General features: G+C 40.2%; 1 protein-coding gene across 1 annotated transcript in view; it reads left to right on the forward strand.

The window, feature by feature from the left end:
• Positions 1-644: 644 nt before the first annotated feature.
• LOC137438053 (prostaglandin E2 receptor EP4 subtype) overlaps positions 645-18,276 on the forward strand; it is a 51,797-nt gene continuing 34,165 nt past the window's right edge. Inside the window, exons 1-4 of the mRNA XM_068132930.2 lie at positions 645-1,377; positions 6,715-7,117; positions 7,283-7,429; positions 17,242-17,386. Of these exons, the coding sequence (XP_067989031.2) occupies positions 1,125-1,377; positions 6,715-7,117; positions 7,283-7,429; positions 17,242-17,386 (948 nt within the window). The 5' untranslated portion in view covers positions 645-1,124. The remainder of the gene's footprint in view (positions 1,378-6,714; positions 7,118-7,282; positions 7,430-17,241; positions 17,387-18,276) is intronic.

The raw sequence follows: 18,276 nt of genomic DNA on the forward strand, positions 1-18,276 counted from the left end.
GAAACGCTGCGGTGTTCACCTTGACAAGCTTTGCAGGTGAGTGATCTATGAAGATATGACGCAAGAAAAGGTGATAGAAACACCTCGTGGAAATGGAGAAATTAAGAAGATGAGAAAAACAGAGATTTACATGGAATTTGGCGGGAAGAGACAGCTGACGTCATCAATCGACACACACACACACACACACACACACACACACACACACACACACACACACACACACACACATATATATAAAACCTTGTACATCTCATAATATAAATGACGGATTAATGAGAAGCTCCATTTACGTTCGCAAAGCCAACAGATGCTCGGTGGGTGACCGCGCTCCGCTCCAGATGGGAGCTTCGTTGTTAATGTGCACACTTTATGCCCTTTGTGATGTCTATTCCAGGATTCCCAGCATCCAATTGTTTCCACAGGTATTGGTACCAATGTTGGTAAAATGACACAACGGCACAATGTCTGTGTCCGAATGATCATGGTGAGCTTTCCGCGGGGCTAATAAGTCCGTCCGAGAACCGTTGTTAGGCTGTTGGGGTAAATGTGATACGCTCTGAAATGAGAGGGGCGGAGTTACCGGCAGCGAGGGAGGAGACAGATGACACAGAGGGGCGGAGACAAGCAGAGAGGGGGAGAGCATGTACAGGGCAATAGGAGAGAGGGAGAGATTGAGAGAGGACGTAGTTCAGTTAGAACTATCTAGATTCTTCATGCCAATGAGACAATGACGCTGCTACCTCAACAGGAATGAGAATGTACGAGGAAAGGATGTAGTTTTCGTTTTGGAGTCCTTTGTGAAGCCATTCCCTCTACTCTCACGGTAGAACCACGAAAAGCAACTCATCTGTGAGTTCAAGAAACGTTAAATCCTGTTGTGCAGCAAGAAATGCTCTTCTCTTTTCTTTCTTTTTTTGCAGTCAAGTCGCTGAATTTATTTCTCATTTTCAAAACTTTTTCTTGAACTTCCTTCTTGATGTTTTTGGAGATTTTTTTTTTTTTACGCTGGGGGTCTCTAGATCAGTGTTGAAAAAAAATAATGCTTTTACCACCTTGAAGATTTTACATGATCCGGACTTGTTGCTATCATTTGCATTGGATGCCGATTCGTGAAATGCAACATGGCTGAGTCTTCGACTCTTCTGAGCCTTTCAGAAGCTTCTGTCTTTCCTCCGAGCTCCACTTTGGAGGTTAACTGGCTGCTAAGTTCACGGCCTGATGACTTATTCACTGTGAACCAAACTTCGAAACCTTCTCATGATCCCATCACGATGAAGTCTGCACATATCGCTGCTCCAGCAGTCATGTTTTTGGTTGGCGTTATTGGAAATGTGGTGGCCTTGGCAGCACTGTGTGCCACAAGAAGGGAAAAAGGTAAAATGCATATCCTGTTATTCTCACACCTCATCCTTCATCTGATATATAAACATCTTTCTAACCACTGACAGAATGATTAACTGATTGACTCACTGACTGATGTTAATGTTTGGTATTTCCTGGTCGTAGAAAGCTGAAATCTGGCATGCCAACGGACATCGAAGCCTGTACACCGGGAAAAATCACAGAACCGTCAGAAAGCACCTGTAAATGAAAATTTACATTAAAAACCATAAACGTGTCTGTAAAAAAAAAAAAAAAAAACTCAATCGATATCTAGCATTTGAAAAATTACATTTCTTTAACTGTAAGCTATGACATAAACATGACAATAATGTCTGTAAATGAAAAAAAAGAAAAAGCGTCCGTAAATGAAAATTTGCATAAAAACGTGTCCAAAAAAAAACAACCTCAATCGATATCTAGCATGTGAATATTGTAATTTCTTTAACTGTAAACTATGAAATAAACATGACAATAATTATGTCCGTAAATGAAAGAAAAAGCGTCCGTAAATGAAAATTTGCATAAAAACGCGACCGAAAAAACAACAACCTCAATCTGTAAACTGTAAACTCCCGATTGCAGCGTCCCGATTATATCTAGCACGTGAAAATTGTAATTTGTACGTGTAAACTGTGAAATAAAATCTCAATGAAAATTTACGTAAAAAAACGTAAACGCGTCCTTCAACAACAAAAAACAACCTCAATATCTAGCACGTGAAAATTTTAATTTGTATAACTGTAAATTGTGAAATAAAAATATCCATGAAAATTTACGTTAAAACCGTAAACGAGTCTGTAAAATAATAAACCTCAATTGATATCTAGCATCAGGTCCGTGATGCTTGCCTATAATCATAAAGCTTCTATTTATTATGTACCACTTACGTACGATGCAATCTTATTTGTCTGGCAGTTATGTGCAGAGGTCACCTTTGGGCTCTCGTGTCCAGGTTCGATTCCCGACCCGACTACAAACTATAAGCTTTATCTTGCGTGGACGTTAAGCCGGGTGTCTCATCTGCTGACATTATTGGTGGACGTTAAAGATCCCACAATGTGTTTTGCGAAGAGTAGGTGAGTTATCGTCCTGAACCAATGACAAATTCCTGCCCTGACTATAAAGCTAGGAAGGCAAAGGCAAACCACCCTGTGTATCGTTCGTGCCATGAGACTGCTCTGGCAGCACCGAACCTTTCTTTGGGGCGACCATCCGAGACAGACATTATATTGGCTACCATTGTCATCGCTACTTTCGCTACTAACGCGTGTGTGTGGACAGCGATGTGCGGTCGATCAGGAGGATCTTGAAGTGGGAAAGAAAGTGTTAACGCCAAACCCAACAAGACTTCATCTTAACAAAGCGATATATCAGGTGATCTCACCTCCCCCTTGATATGGACCGAGTGGAGGAGAGTGAACACTCATTATTTATTTAGATATGTTATTAGAGGTACGAAGAAAAAAAACAGCCACAATTTCATTCCATCAGACAGGAAGGGTGTCTTAGATATACATCAGTAACACAATATAGGGTATCACATGATGAGCTCTGCTTTCAAACGCTTGGAATACCCAGGAGTTCGCTTTGGGAACCCAGCACGTATGCAAAATTTGGTGGAGACTGGCCGTCATGTTTTCTGCCTATGATTTTTAGATGCATAAACACATGCACACACATATACACGTACACACACACATATATATCTATATATATATATATATATATATATATATATATATATATATATATATATATATATATATATATATATATATATATATATATATATATATAATTATATATATATATATATATATATATATATATATATAATTATATATATATATATATATATATATATATATATATATATATATATATATATATATAATTATATATATATATATATATATATATATATATATATATATATACACACACATACAGACACACCCACACACACACAAGTACACCGACACACAAGTACACCGACACACAAGTACACCGACACACACACACACACACACACACACACACACACACACACACACACACACACACACACACACACACACACACACACACAGTCACGTGAAAAAGTAAGTACACCCCATGTAAAGTTTTGACTTTTTCAACATATTTCAACATACAGCTATTTGATCTTCATTTCAACAATATTGATAGATAAAGGTGATATAATACAACAAATATCATGAAACATTTACATTTTGTAGTCCATTTTATAATTTAAATAAACATAAATGCAAATTTCGTATGTGGAAAAAGTAAGTACACCCCTACATTTATCACTACTTCAAATACCTAAAATTAGAATCAGGTGTAGCTCAGGTGCAAATGATTAGAACATCGTTAGAGAGGATCTTGGAGGAACCTGTCTTATTTAAACCTCAGACATTTAGTTTGGTTTGCTCTTTGTTGTTGAATTGTGCGGCGTCACCATCCGTAGATCAAAAGAGCGCTCTGAGACCTTCATAAAGAAGGTTATCGATGCCTACGAGTCTGGGAAAGGATTTAAAAAGATCTCCAAACAATTTGAAATCAATCATTCGACTGTCCGGAAGATCATCGACAAGTGGGGAAGATTCCAAACAACTGCCAACTTGTTCACGCCAGGCCGCCCCAACAAGTTCAGCCCGAGAGCAGACCGCAAGATGCTGAAAGAAGTCTCGAGGAACCCCAGAATGTCATCACGGGACCTACCGGTAGCTCTTGCCACTGTTGACGTCAAAGTGCTCGAGTCTACCATTAGAAAAAGGCTGCACAAATTTGATTTACGTGGGAGGTGTGCCAGGAGGAAACCTTTGCTGTCCAGAAAGAACATCAGGGCAACACTAAAGTTTGCCAATGAACACCTAGGCAAAGACCAGCACTTCTGGAACAATGTGCTCCAGACAGATGAGTCAAAGGTAGAGCTATTTGTCCACAGTATCAGAAGACATGTTTGGCGAAAACCAAAGACAGCATTTGACCACAAGAACCTGATACCAACTGTAAAGCATGGTGGTGGAAATATTATGGTTTGGGGCAGCTTTGCTGCATCTGGGCCTGGGCAGCTCACCATCATATAATCCACTATGAATTCTTCATTGTACCAGAGGGTGCTTGAGGATAATGTGAGGCCATCTGTCGGAAAGTTGAAGCTCAACCGAAGGCGGACCTTGCAACATGACAATGACCCTAAACATACCAGTAAATCCACCAAGGAAAGGCTGAAAAGAAAGAAATGGATGGTTTTGGAATGGCCAAGTCAAAGCCCGGATCTAAATCCCATCGAGATGTTGTGGGGGGGTTTGAAACGAGCTGTGCATGCAATTGTGCATGCTGTGCAACAATTTTTTGTTGAATAAATTATTGCAAAGTCAATGATTCATTGTTTTTTGTTCAATTAGATCACCTCTATCTATAGATACTGTTTAAATGAAGATCAAATATTGATATGTCCACATATGTTAAAAAGATTTTAAAAAACATTTCATGGGGTGTACTTACTTTTTCCACATGCGAAATTTGCATTTATGTTCATTTAAATTATACAATGGACTACAAAATGTAAATGTTTCATGATATTTGTTATATTATATCACCTTTATCTATCAACATTGTTGAAATGAAATCAAATAGCTGTACGTTGAAATATGTTGAAAAAGTCAAAACTTCACATGGGGTGTACTTACTTTTTCACGTGACTGTATATATATTGTTACGGTTCTCGATGCCGGCCTTCTTCCCCTTATCAAGGGGGGATTAATCCCCTTGTCTTTACTGGGCCTGGCGGGAGCGAGACTTATTACGTCCCTCCCGGACACACACGGCATAGGGTTTCGGGACAACTTTTCACTCGTACCTAAGTCCCCGCGCTGCCCTGGGAGCGAGGAGACAAGCCTCGCACGAACCACGTGTGATGTTAGTACGCCGAGCGGATTGCATACACGTGGTCCGCGCAGTCTTACTCAGTGGAACCCGATTGGAGCGATCTTATTCATGCCACACTTAGTCAAATGAGGAAACCACAGGAACGATCGAATCAGAAAGAAAGAACAAGGGTTTAGTTATTCCCACACGTATTTACAAGTTCAAGGACAAAGAGACACAGAGCAATCCTTAAGCAGTCTTAACTTATCCCTTGGACAACGGGCCCATCTCACACTCACACGGGGGATTGCAGATGGGCAGGTGTTCCCCAACGCATCCAGAGATGGTCTCCGTCCAGCTCTCCACGGTCCCCGGCACGTCCCGCGAAGATGGTGGCAGGCGAAGGCAGGGACTCGTAGCGCATCTCTCGAACAAGCAGATGATGGGGCGGAACGGTAGAGGGCGGACTTTAGTGCGGCTGGCGGTTACTCAGCCTAGTTCACTCGCGCGTCTCTAATGCGCTGTATTCGTTCAAAATGCATCTGGCTGCATCCGCGTATCTGTACCATCCGCGCACACGGCCAACTCGTCTTCTTCAATACACTCCGAGCTGGTTAGCGCGCGTTCTCGTGCAAGTTCGTTAAGTTCATCACAACGCGAGTCCTTTATCTCTCTCTCCCTCTCGCAGCAAAGTCCTCTCTTTCTCTCTCCTCTGCGAGTCCTCCGTTCCTCTGCGAGTCCTGTCGAGGGCTTTTGCGCAGCGGTTCTTATAGCTACGCCCCCCGAAACCTTCTGGAACTCACCCGACTCTTCTCACCACGCCCTCTGACGCCACGCCGCCGCCACCACCCTCGAGCTCTGATTGGCGGCTCGTGCTTACCGTCATTGCTTCTGCCGCTCCGCCTCGACTCCACCCCGATCCTCCTCTGCCTGCCTCGTGTTAACTCGCCCAATATGAACCAACGTTAACGCAAACGGGATTGAGGCTACGGACGTAAGATGATCGGTGGCAGTAGGGCCTATTTTCGTGGCTCCTACTCAACGCAGAACTAACAAAGGAAAGGAACTAAGCTCACAAATACTAAGACATAACTATACTATCGCGAGGCTACATGTTGCTTGTGTGACTAACTATGGGGGACAGACTTTAACCTTTATTAAACTCACTTGACAGACTCAAAACCGCAACAATATATATATACACACACATACACATACAGACAGACATATACACACACACACACACACACACACACACACACACACACACACACACACAGACAGACAGACAGACAGACACACACACACACACACACTTGCCCTATTTTATGTAGTAGAATGACCACAGTTTCAAAAGGATATATGGATCCGAATAACATATCTGTACTATTTTCATGATAAAAACAGGGCTTATGATTCACCTCTTTTTAACCTCATCCATCCATAACCCAGCAAGTGCTTTCTACACGTTGGTGTTCGGCCTGGCTTTCACCGACCTCCTTGGGACTTGCTTGGCCAGCCCTGTGGTACTTGTCTCGCATGCCTCTGGATCCTGGCGCGGTGGACAACCGCTTTGCGACTTCCTGTCCTTCACGTTGCTCTTCTTTGGCTCAACCGGCATCTCTCTGCTGTGCGCCATGGCAGTCGAGCGTTATCTGGCCCTCAATCACGCGTTCTACCACGACGGCTGCGTGACCCGTGGTTGGGGTCGCCGAGTGTTGGTGACCGTGTGGCTGGGAAATCTCGTACTGTGTGTCCCACCGCTGTTTGGCTTTGGCCAAAATGTGAAGCATTTCCCTGGCACCTGGTGCTTTGTGGACTGGCAGGCCCGAGACACCGCCGGAATGTTCTACAGGTCTTGCCTCCTCTGTTACGTCTGCATTCACTTGTTCAATATCTAATTCATATCCGCATCAATGTTAATTATGCAGGCATCCATATATCGGAAGGTGTTTATAGCTGCACAAGCATATATTATCATATGGTAACGATGCACGTACCTCCGTTGTGTTGTGTGCAGCTTTCTGTATGCAGGAGTGTGCTCGCTACTCGTTCTTATCACACTGATGTGTAATGTCGCTGTGGCTGTCGCTCTTTTGGGCTTGCGACGTCGAGCTGCCCAGCTCTCTGCCACAGTAGCAGCCATGCATTCTGGTGGAGAAACGAGGTGAGCTCAAAGGGACAATGTGGAACTCAACAGTTTTTTTATGCTTGTTTTTTTTTTGTGTGTGTACACGATCGAGGCTCGTGAAAGAGCGAACATTAATCACAAAAAAGTCAAACCGACACATAAAACAAAATATAAGGGGAGCAGTAGACAAGATGGGGAGAGAGGGGAAAGGACACAAACACAACATTTGAGAGCAGGGACATCGGGAGAAATGTGGGAGGGGGAGGGCTTAGGGGGAAGATGGGAGAGGTATAAAACACATGGACACTGCAAGGACTTCCAGGAAAGAAGTTGGAATTTCAAAAAGTGGATCTGGGGTGAATTAGCGGGGGTAGAAAAGATCAAGGTTTTGGATGGGGGAAGATAAGAGATGGTGGTGATGGTTATGAATGAGTTACGAGAAATATACCGTTTGCGTAGGTAGCTTTGCTCAGTTACATCAGCCATAGGCCTAATCTTCCCTTTTTGCGCGACAAACTGAGCCATGTCGGGCTGGATTGAATCCTGCTGTGCGTGGCCTGTGGGTTGTTAGTTGTTACCCCACGCATCGTGCAAAGCAGGATGAAGTAATTGGTTCACTCTGTCTATCTCTCTGCAGACATCAGTCCATGATCGAGGAACTACTTAATTTAAATTGAATGTCATATTTTGAACACGAATCGGAACACGATCCTGCAGTTTAGCAGTACTTTGGCTATGAATTCGACAAATTGTACAGAATGCCGCCCTGAGCACGCATGAGCACAAATGATCAATAAGTTAATTGGTTGTCTGTTTGACTTTCCGGCAGTCAAACAAAATTTAAAGTCATTCCAAACAGGAAACTTACTATTTTTAGATGTCATAAGGTAAACAAACAACATGCACAAATAACGAATTTAATGTGTTAAATAAAGTGGTGTAATAGAGGGTGCTTCAACGGCGGTAAAAACGTTTTTTTTTTACAGCCTTTAAAATTATTATTTTATTTCAATTTAACTATATACTTGAACACTGCAGAACAGAAATCATCTTGTTTGCACTTCCAAAAACGTTCAATTTAGCAGTATTTGGGAAAAATGTTACGCCGTCTTGACCAATCACATTTGCTACTCGCTCCGAGGCAGAAGGTTCAAATCTGGACTGTTCAGTTTGACCCATTGGATTCCTACGGTTGCCATCGCATGTGTTAATGAAAGTTCACGAACAAGCAAATCGTGCTCAAAAACACAGCACAAGAGTTGACTGCATAGGTTAATGTGTTTTGTGAACTCTCTGGTTTCTGTTATTTTATCCCTCCATTAACATGTACTATTTGTTGTTGTTTTATCATTCTTAGTGATAAAAGATTTTATCCTGCATGATTCAGAGAATGCAAGGTAGAATTTGGCTTGGCATGGTTCAGTCCAATATGCTAAAAGGACAATCTTAATTCCATTTCAGTTCAGCTGGGCCTGGAACATGAAGCCGAGGATGCAAACAGAAAGATTAGTTGGTACGTTCATTCAGGCTACAGAGAAAGCGAAAGAAATACAACAACAGGCATTTTAAGCCCATTTTCCCTGCTAGAGCGGGGGTTAGCCTTGCGGTCCCCATGACAATCTTCTCCATCTTGCCCTATTTTCTGCATCTCTCCTTGTTAACCTCCTTGCCCGCATTTCTTCTTCCACCATCTTTAGCCAAGTCTTTCTCGGTCTTCCCCGTCCTCTACTTCCTTCTACATTCATTTCCATCACTCTTCTCAACCAGTCACTTTCATCCTTCCTCAATACATGACCAAACCATCTCAACCTGTTCCTCTTCACAGCATCCATCACAGGAGCTTGCAATTTTCCCATATATAAAAATTTTATTATTTTATCCTGTTCATTAATCTAATTGTTTCACTACGCCCCCAGTGGTGTTTATAATAGAGGACATGGATTTGTCCCCCCTCCCCCCCAACCCCCCATTGGAGGAAGACCCTCTCGTGTTCAGACCATTGGTGCTCCTATGGTTGGCAGCGAATGCTCCGGAAGCAGTGACGGAAAGAGAGTGGCAATCATATGTGTGGGAAAATTTCATGCTCAGCCAGGGTCGCCCAGATCGCTCAGATGGCAGAGCACTGGTACGGTTTTCCAGAGGACCTGGGTTCGATTCCTGGTCTGGGCAATGTAATGTTCGCACATATATCAATTTAGATACAAAGCATTGGACATTTGAATAAATGATGTTGTTCCTTCACGGCCACAATTATTCTCAACTTCTCGTGTTAGGCCCAAGTCTTTCAGGATCCGGCTCATTCAGCCTGAGGATCGACTAAGTAGGCTCGAGCAGGAATTAGCAAATTTGGTTAGGTTGCCAGCAATAGCTCACTTCCTGTTCATGACGGACACCATGGAATCCTTAACGTCCACCATTAAATGCCGGCAGACGAGCCACCCATTTAACGTCCATCCGAGAGATGGCCCACACATTGATGACAACAGAATGACAGTTTATAATTGGGTCGGGATTTGAACCCAGACTGGACAGCTTAGAGGCGAGTGTGCGTATCTCGAGACCACCCTCCCAGTCCCATTTGAATATATATATATATATATATATATATATATATTGTTTACAAATTATGAGCAAGAGTATTCTTAAATTTTTTATGATCCTCAAGCGAACTCAGGTGTTCTCATTGTAGTCCATGCATATTTTATGAATACTCTACTCTTTTAGATTCGGCCTCAAAAGAAATACAGACTCTATTTCTTTCGCTTTCACAGCTGTAAGGACGAAGGACGGGTACAGTGGCGAGTTTGAGGTGAAGGTGGGAGTGCATCAGGGGTCGGTACTAAGTCCACTACTATTTGTAGCTGTGATGGAGGTGCTGGTTCAGAACGTAAAGGAGGGGTTACCGTGGGAGTTGTTTTATGCAGATGATCTGGTGTTGATTGCGGAAAGTATGGATGGACTGAAGGAAAAAATGAACACGTGGAAGGAATGTATGGAGACAAAAGGTCTGAAGGTGAATATCGGAAAAACAAAGGTGATGGCAAGTGGTAAAGCATGTGGTGAGGTGGAAAGAACTGGGAAGTGGCCCTGTGCTGTGTGCAGGAAGGGTGTCGGAGTGAACTCCATTCAATGTACAATGTGCGCTGAGTGGGTTCATCAAAAATGTAGTGGTCTGAGAGGGTCATTAACCAGTGTGGCAGCTACATTCAAGTGTAAGGTGTGCACAGAGGGAGCTGCAGATGGAGGAAATGTTGAGTTGGATCTTGGAGACGGCGTGAAGCTGGAAGGTGTGAAAACATTTTGTTACCTAGGAGACATGCTGAATGGGGAAGGTGGATCAGACTCAGCAACGGTTGCTGGAGTGAGATGTGCATTGAAGAACTTTCGGGAACTGAGTGGCGTGCTGACGAGGAGTGTCGTTGAAGCTGAAGGGAAAGGTGTATGCTGCATGTGCGAGAAGTGTTATGATTTATGGGAGCGAGACATGGGTAATGAACTTAGAGCAGCAACGAAGGCTGGAAAGGGTGGAAATGCGAATGGTTCGGTGGATGTGCGGAGTATCGTTGAGAGAGAGGAAGACAAATGATGAATTGCGAAAGATGATGGGAATAGAGCCTGTGATTGATGCTGTGAAGAGGAACAGGTTGAGATGGTTTGGTCATGTATTGAGGAAGGATGAAAGTGACTGGTTGAAAAGAGTGATGGAAATGAATGTAGAAGGAAGTAGAGGACGGGGAAGACCGAGAAAGACGTGGAAGAAGAAATGCGGCCAAGGGGGTTAACATGGGGAGATGCAGAAAATAGGGCAAAATGGAGAAGATTGTCATGGGGCCCGCAAGGCTAACCCCCGCTCTAGCAGGGAAAATGGCCTTAAAATGCATGTTGTTGTGTTGTTTGGAAAATTGCAAGCTCAGTCAGGGTTGCCCAGATAGCTTCGATGGCAGAGCACTGGTACGGTTTTCCAGAGGACCTGGATTCGATTACTGGTCGGGGTATGTAATTTTCCCACATATATCAATTTAATTATTTAATCCTGTTCATTAATCTAATTGCTTTGCATTTACAAGAACAAATATAAATAATAGTGAAAAATTGTGGGCTGGTACCTTACATGGGCCTTACATGTGCTTATTACCAAATTAGAGCGACATTGCTCAAACCAGGTGAAAAGTTTGCCATAAATTAAACAATGAAGTGCGATGGCAGCTGTCCCAGCCACATTGGGCCAGCGTTGCGCTTGGGTTGGCATTGTCGGTGTTGGTCACACTCGCTCACACAAACACACATTGCATTAGTCATATACAGTACATTGTTTCCACATTGGTTTTTCGATGGAAATTGACCGTTAGCCTTGTGTATAAGGATGATATTCGGTCAACATTTTACAACATTGGGTTATAGTCTATCAATGAAGGACCGACGTTGGACTGATGATCGACTTGACGTTGGCCCAACAGAATTGCCATTGTTGGCCCAATGTTGTTGTGCCAGTTGGGACTGGTGTTATCTCAATCTGCAATCACTAGTTTCCATAATATTTTCAAATTGCTTGGGCCCATGTCCGATCTTTCCAAAATTAGAGGCCATTTATTTATTATGTTTACAAATATATGTTGGAATCTTTGACACCAGCTCCCTTCCATATGTTCCATACTTGCCCCTTCCTCCACCCATATTTCCTCCCAAACCTCTTTCTATTTTCTCCCCATCACCCACACTTCCCTATTGTACACCGCTCCATTCCTATGCCATCTCCGGGCGCTGCATAACGTCATTGCCGGGCACCGAAGGGGGCTCGGCAATGACGCACGCTGAAAGGGAGTACTCAGTTTTCACTCTGGTTGTTTTCTTGCTTTCTTGTTGTACACCGCTCCTTTCCTATGCCATCTCCAGGCATTGCAAATCGTCATTGCCGGGCACCAAAGGGGGCTCGGCAGTGACGCACGCTGAAAGAGAGTACTCAGTTATCACTCTGGTTTCTTGTTTGTTGTACACCGCTCCTTTCCTATGCCATCTCCAGGCATTGCAAATCGTCATTGCCGGGCACCAAAGGGGGCTCGGCAGTGACGCACGCTGAAAGAGAGTACTCAGTTTTCACTCTGGTTGTTTGTTGTACACCGCTCCTTTCCTATGCCATCTCCAGGCATTGCAAATCGTCATTGCCGGGCACCAAAGGGGGCTCGGCAGTGACGCACGCTGAAAGAGAGTACTCAGTTTTCACTCTGGTTGTTTGTTTGTTTTCTTGGTTGTCCGGACGATATCTCAGCCATCCTTTGAGCTAGGAAGCTGAAATTTCGGCACAGTAGTGAGCAAGTCCTTTGTCAAATACGGTATTTTTTGTTTTTTGAATAATCAATTAATTGAGGAGTTATTTAATTATTAGCGTTTAATTAAGTACTTATTTAATTAATTAAATTTCATTTCTCTTCTGACCATTATTAACTCAGGCACCTTTTGAGTTAGGAAGCTGATATTTGGACATGCCAATGACCAGGTGATTTGGCTGCAAAGGATATTTTTGATTTATTAATTAATCAATTAATCGATTAATTATTTAATTATTCGATTAATGACAAAAAAATTTTTTTTTTAAAGTTACAGATTCTGATGAAATAGTGGTAGTTTATGTGTTCTCTGACCAAATTGATTAATAATTTAATTTTTTTATGATTATTATTTATTTATTTTCATTATTAATCATTTCTTTATTTTCTTTCTCATTTGGCCAATATCTCAGGCACCTTTTGAGCTGGGAAGCTAATATTTGGACATGAGTGACCAAGTGATGTGGCTATCAAGGATATTTTTGATTTATTGATTAATCATTTCATCTATTAATTATTTATTGATTAATCGATTAATTATTTATTGAGTAATCAATTAATTATTTAATTTTTTATAAATGACTTATTTAATTAAATTTCTAAAAGATACATCTTCGGATGAAGCACTAGTGGTTTAGTTATGCGATTAGCCAATTGATTATGAAAATATTTTGTGATAATCTTTTATTGATTTTAATTATACAATTAATCAATCAATTAGTGTACACGTCTCCCTCCCAATGCAGCCTCAATGAGCTGCACTGCGGTATTGCCGGGCGCCTGAGGCGCCCCGGCAATGCCGCGCTGCAGCATATTTAATTATTTGGCATGGGGCGGTGTACTTTGAATGTATTTGTACTTGTTTGTTTTCTTTCTTGGTTGTCCGGGCGATATCTCAGCCATCCTTTGAGCTAGGAAGCTGAAATTTCGGCACAGTAGTGAGCAAGTCCTTTGTCAAATACGGTATTTTTTGTTTTTTGAATAATCAATTAATTGAGGAGTTATTTAATTATTAGCGTTTAATTAAGTACTTATTTAATTAATTAAATTTCATTTCTCTTCTGACCATTATTAACTCAGGCACCTTTTGAGTTAGGAAGCTGATATTTGGACATGCCAATGACCAGGTGATTTGGCTGCAAAGGATATTTTTGATTTATTAATTAATCAATTAATCGATTAATTATTTAATTATTCGATTAATGACAAAAAAATTTTTTTTTTTAAAGTTACAGATTCTGATGAAATAGTGGTAGTTTATGTGTTCTCTGACCAAATTGATTAATAATTTAATTTTTTTATGATTATTATTTATTTATTTTCATTATTAATCATTTATTTATTTTCTTTCTCATTTGGCCAATATCTCAGGCACCTTTTGAGCTGGGAAGCTAATATTTGGACATGAGTGACCAAGTGATGTGGCTATCAAGGATATTTTTGATTTATTGATTAATCATTTCATCTATTAAGTATTTATTGATTAATCGATTAATTATTTATTGAGTAATCAATTAATTATTTAATTTTTTATAAATGACTTATTTAATTAAATTTCTAAAAGATACATCTTCGGATGAAGCACTACTGGTTTAGTTATGCGATTAGCCAATTGATTATGAAAATATTTTGTGATAATCTTTTATTGATTTTAATTATACAATTAATCAATCAATTAGTGTACACCTCTCCCTCCCAATGCAGCCTCAATGAGCTGCACTGCGGTATTGCCGGGCGCCGGAGGCGCCCCGGCAATGCCGCGCTGCAGCATATTTAATTATTTGGCATGGGGCGGTGTACTTTGAATGTATGTGTACTTGTTTGTTTTCTTTCTTGGTTGTCCGGACGATATCTCAGCCATCCTTTGAGCTAGGAAGCTGAAATTTCGGCACAGTCGTGAGCAAGTCCTTTGTCAAATACGGTATTTTTTGTTTTTTGAATAATCAATTAATTGAGGAGTTATTTAATTATTAGCGTTTAATTAAGTACTTATTTAATTAATTAAATTTCATTTCTCTTCTGACCATTATTAACTCAGGCACCTTTTGAGTTAGGAAGCTGATATTTGGACATGCCAATGACCAGGTGATTTGGCTGCAAAGGATATTTTTGATTTATTAATTAATCAATTAATCGATTAATTATTTAATTATTCGATTAATGACCCAAAAAATTTTTTTTTTTAAGTTACAGATTCTGATGAAATAGTGGTAGTTTATGTGTTCTCTGACCAAATTGATTACCAATTTAATTTTTTTATGATTATTATTTATTTATTTTCATTATTAATCATTTATTTATTTTCTTTCTCATTTGGTCAATATCTCAGGCACCTTTTGAGCTGGGAAGCTAATATTTGGACATAAGTGACCAACTGATGTGGCTATCAAGGATATTTTTGATTTATTGATTAATCATTTCATCTATTAATTATTTATTGATTAATCGATTAATTATTTATTGAGTAATCAATTAATTATTTAATTTTTTATAAATGACTTATTTAATTAAATTTCTAAAAGATACATCTTCGGATGAAGCACTAGTGGTTTAGTTATGCGATTAGCCAATTGATTATGAAAATATTTTGTGATAATCTTTTATTGATTTTAATTATACAATTAATCAATCAATTAGTGTACACCTCTCCCTCCCAATGCAGCCTTAATGAGCTGCACTGCGGTATTGCCGGGCGCCGGAGGCGCCCCGGCAATGCCGCGCTGCAGCATATTTAATTATTTGGCATGGGGCGGTGTACTTTGAATGTATGTGTACTTGTTTTCTTTCTTGTTTTCTTGTTTGTCCGGGCGATATCTCAGCCATCCTTTGAGCTAGGAAGCTGAAATTTCGGCACAATAGTGAGCAAGTTCTTTGTCAAAAACGTTATTTTTTGTTTTTTGATTAATCAATTGAGGAGTTATTTAATTATTAGCGATTAATTATGTACTTATTTAAATAATTAAATTTCCTTTCTCTTCTGACTATTAACTCAGGCACCTTTTGAGTTAGGAAGCTGTTATTTGGACATGCCAATGACCAGGTGATTTGGCTGCAAAGGCTATTTTTTATTTATTAATTAATCAATTAATCGATTAATTATTTAATTATTCGATTAATTACTATAAATAAAAAAAAGTTACAGATTCTGATAAAATGGTGGTGGTTTATGTGTTCTGTGACCGAATTGATTAATAATTTAATTTTTTAATGATTATTATTTATTTATTTTCATTATTAATCATTTATTTTCTTTCTCATTTGGCCAATATCTCAGGCACCTTTTGAGCTGGGAAGCTAATATTTGGACATGACAGTGACCAAGTGATGTGGCTATCAAGAATATTTTTGATTTATTGATTAATCATTTAATCGATTAATTATTTATTGATTAATCGATTAATTATTTATTGATTAATCAATTAATTATTTTATTTTTTATTAATGATTTATTTAATTAAATTTCTAAAAGATACATCTTCGGATGAAGCACGAGTGGTTTAGTTATGCTATTAGCCAATTGATTAAGAAAATATTTTGTGATAACCTTTTATTGATTTTAATTATACGATTAATCAATCAATTAGCGTACACCTCTCCCTCCCAATGCAGCCTCTATGAGCTGCACTGCGGTATTGCCAGGCGCCGGAGGCGCCCTGGCAATGCCGCGCTGTAGGATATTTAATTATTTGGCATGGGGGCGGTGTACGCACTTTGAATGTATCTGTACTTGTCTTGTTTTCTTGTTTGTCCGGGCGATATCTCAGCCATCCTTTGAGCTAGGAAGCTGAAATTTCGGCACAATAGTGAGCAAGTACTTTGTCAAAAATATTATTTTTTGTTTTTTGATTAATCAATTAATTGATGTTATTTAATTATCAGCGATTAATTAAGTACTTAAACATTTCCTTTCTCTTCTGGCCATTATCTCAGGCACCTTTTGAGTTAGGAAGCTGATATTTGGACATGCCAATGACCAAGTGATTTGGATGAAATATAAAATATGATTCGGATGAAATGGCGGTGGTTTATGTGTTATATGAGCCAATTGATTACTTATTTAAAAAAAAATTGGATTATTATTTATTTATTTTCATTATTAATTATATATTTATTTTAGGCGCCCGGCAATGCCGCACGGCAGGAAATGTAATTATTCGGCATGGGGGCGGTGTACTCTGAATGTATCTGTACTTGTTAAACCTCCTTTCACTCTCTTATCGTCGTCCTCCCTTCTCTTCCTTCCCTCAATTTTAATTTTCTCAATTTGTACATAATAAACACATATACAAGGCCCCATAGTTAATACTTGTGAGGCTTTTAAACAGCATGACATAGAAAATACAGATGGCTATATAATCGGTGCAAGCAATATTTTCCTTACTTCAATGGGTTAAGCAGGAATATGAGAGGTAGGCGATTCGAGTATTATGAATTACCGTGCTCCGATTATAATTCATATGATGCCTACATACGTGACTATAAGCCTATGTGCTATATATATATATGTCTCTGTGTTCTAAGCAGCCCCTTACCTGCAAACAAGCTGAGCCGTGAGGTCATGAAGTGGAGGCAGCAGTGTACACATCGTCCCTCCGCCGAGGAAAGTCAGATGCTTTGGCTGCTCTTCCTCATGACAGTAGCTTTCCTCATCTGCTCCACACCTCTCGTCGTAAGTAATAATTGCTTGTTAAAAAAATAAAAAATTAAGCCCTAATAATTAATCATTTTCCTTCCCTTTATTACCCGGTTGACACTGATGTCACCACTAAAGTGTTTCGTGCTCTCATGCAATTCACTTTCCATGGGCTCTCGCGCATCACATAAATGAGTTACTGCTCTGATCGGAACTCAAAGGAAAAAAAACATTTTCTCCTGCCAGTAAATGCTGCAATTTATTTTACACCATCGCTTCCATCTTCTTTGGAGAATCGTAAAATATGTCCTCTTGAATTACATGGGAATACCAGGCTTGTTACCTTACATAGCTTCAGTAAATTAAGGCACACCTAAAGCTCCCTTAGACTGATGGGTTTTACCAAAATGTACGGTAGCTTTTATTGAGGTGTATTTATAGTGATTAAAGGCTCCTGGAGGAGCTTGCTCACATAACATTTTTTTGTTGTTGTTGTTGTATACAAGATCGAGGCTCGTGAAAGAGCTAGCATTAATCACACAAAAAAATCAAACAGACACATAAAACATATAATAAGGGGGAGCGGTAGACAAGATGGGGAGAGATGGGGAAGGACACAAACACAACATTTGAGAGCAGGGACATCGGGAGATCTGTGGGAGGGAGACGGCTTGGGGGGAGGAGGCGTGGGAAGGGGGGAGGGAGAAGTATAAAACACAAGGACACTGCAAGGACTTCCAGGAAAGAACATGTTCTAACAAGGCCAACTAGAAAGAGAAATCAAAGATTTCAGTCCCTTACCAGGACTTGTGTGGTTGTGGTTTTATAGTACGTATTTTATAGACGTACTTGCATTATAACTGTACCGTACATACTGTATCAACTTACTCACATTCTAATTGTACATACCTTATAGATGTACTCTG

Source organism: Myxine glutinosa, unplaced genomic scaffold, assembly GCF_964187855.1.
Source record: "Myxine glutinosa unplaced genomic scaffold, kmMyxGlut1.1 SCAFFOLD_1914, whole genome shotgun sequence".
Lineage (NCBI taxonomy): Eukaryota > Metazoa > Chordata > Myxini > Myxiniformes > Myxinidae > Myxine > Myxine glutinosa.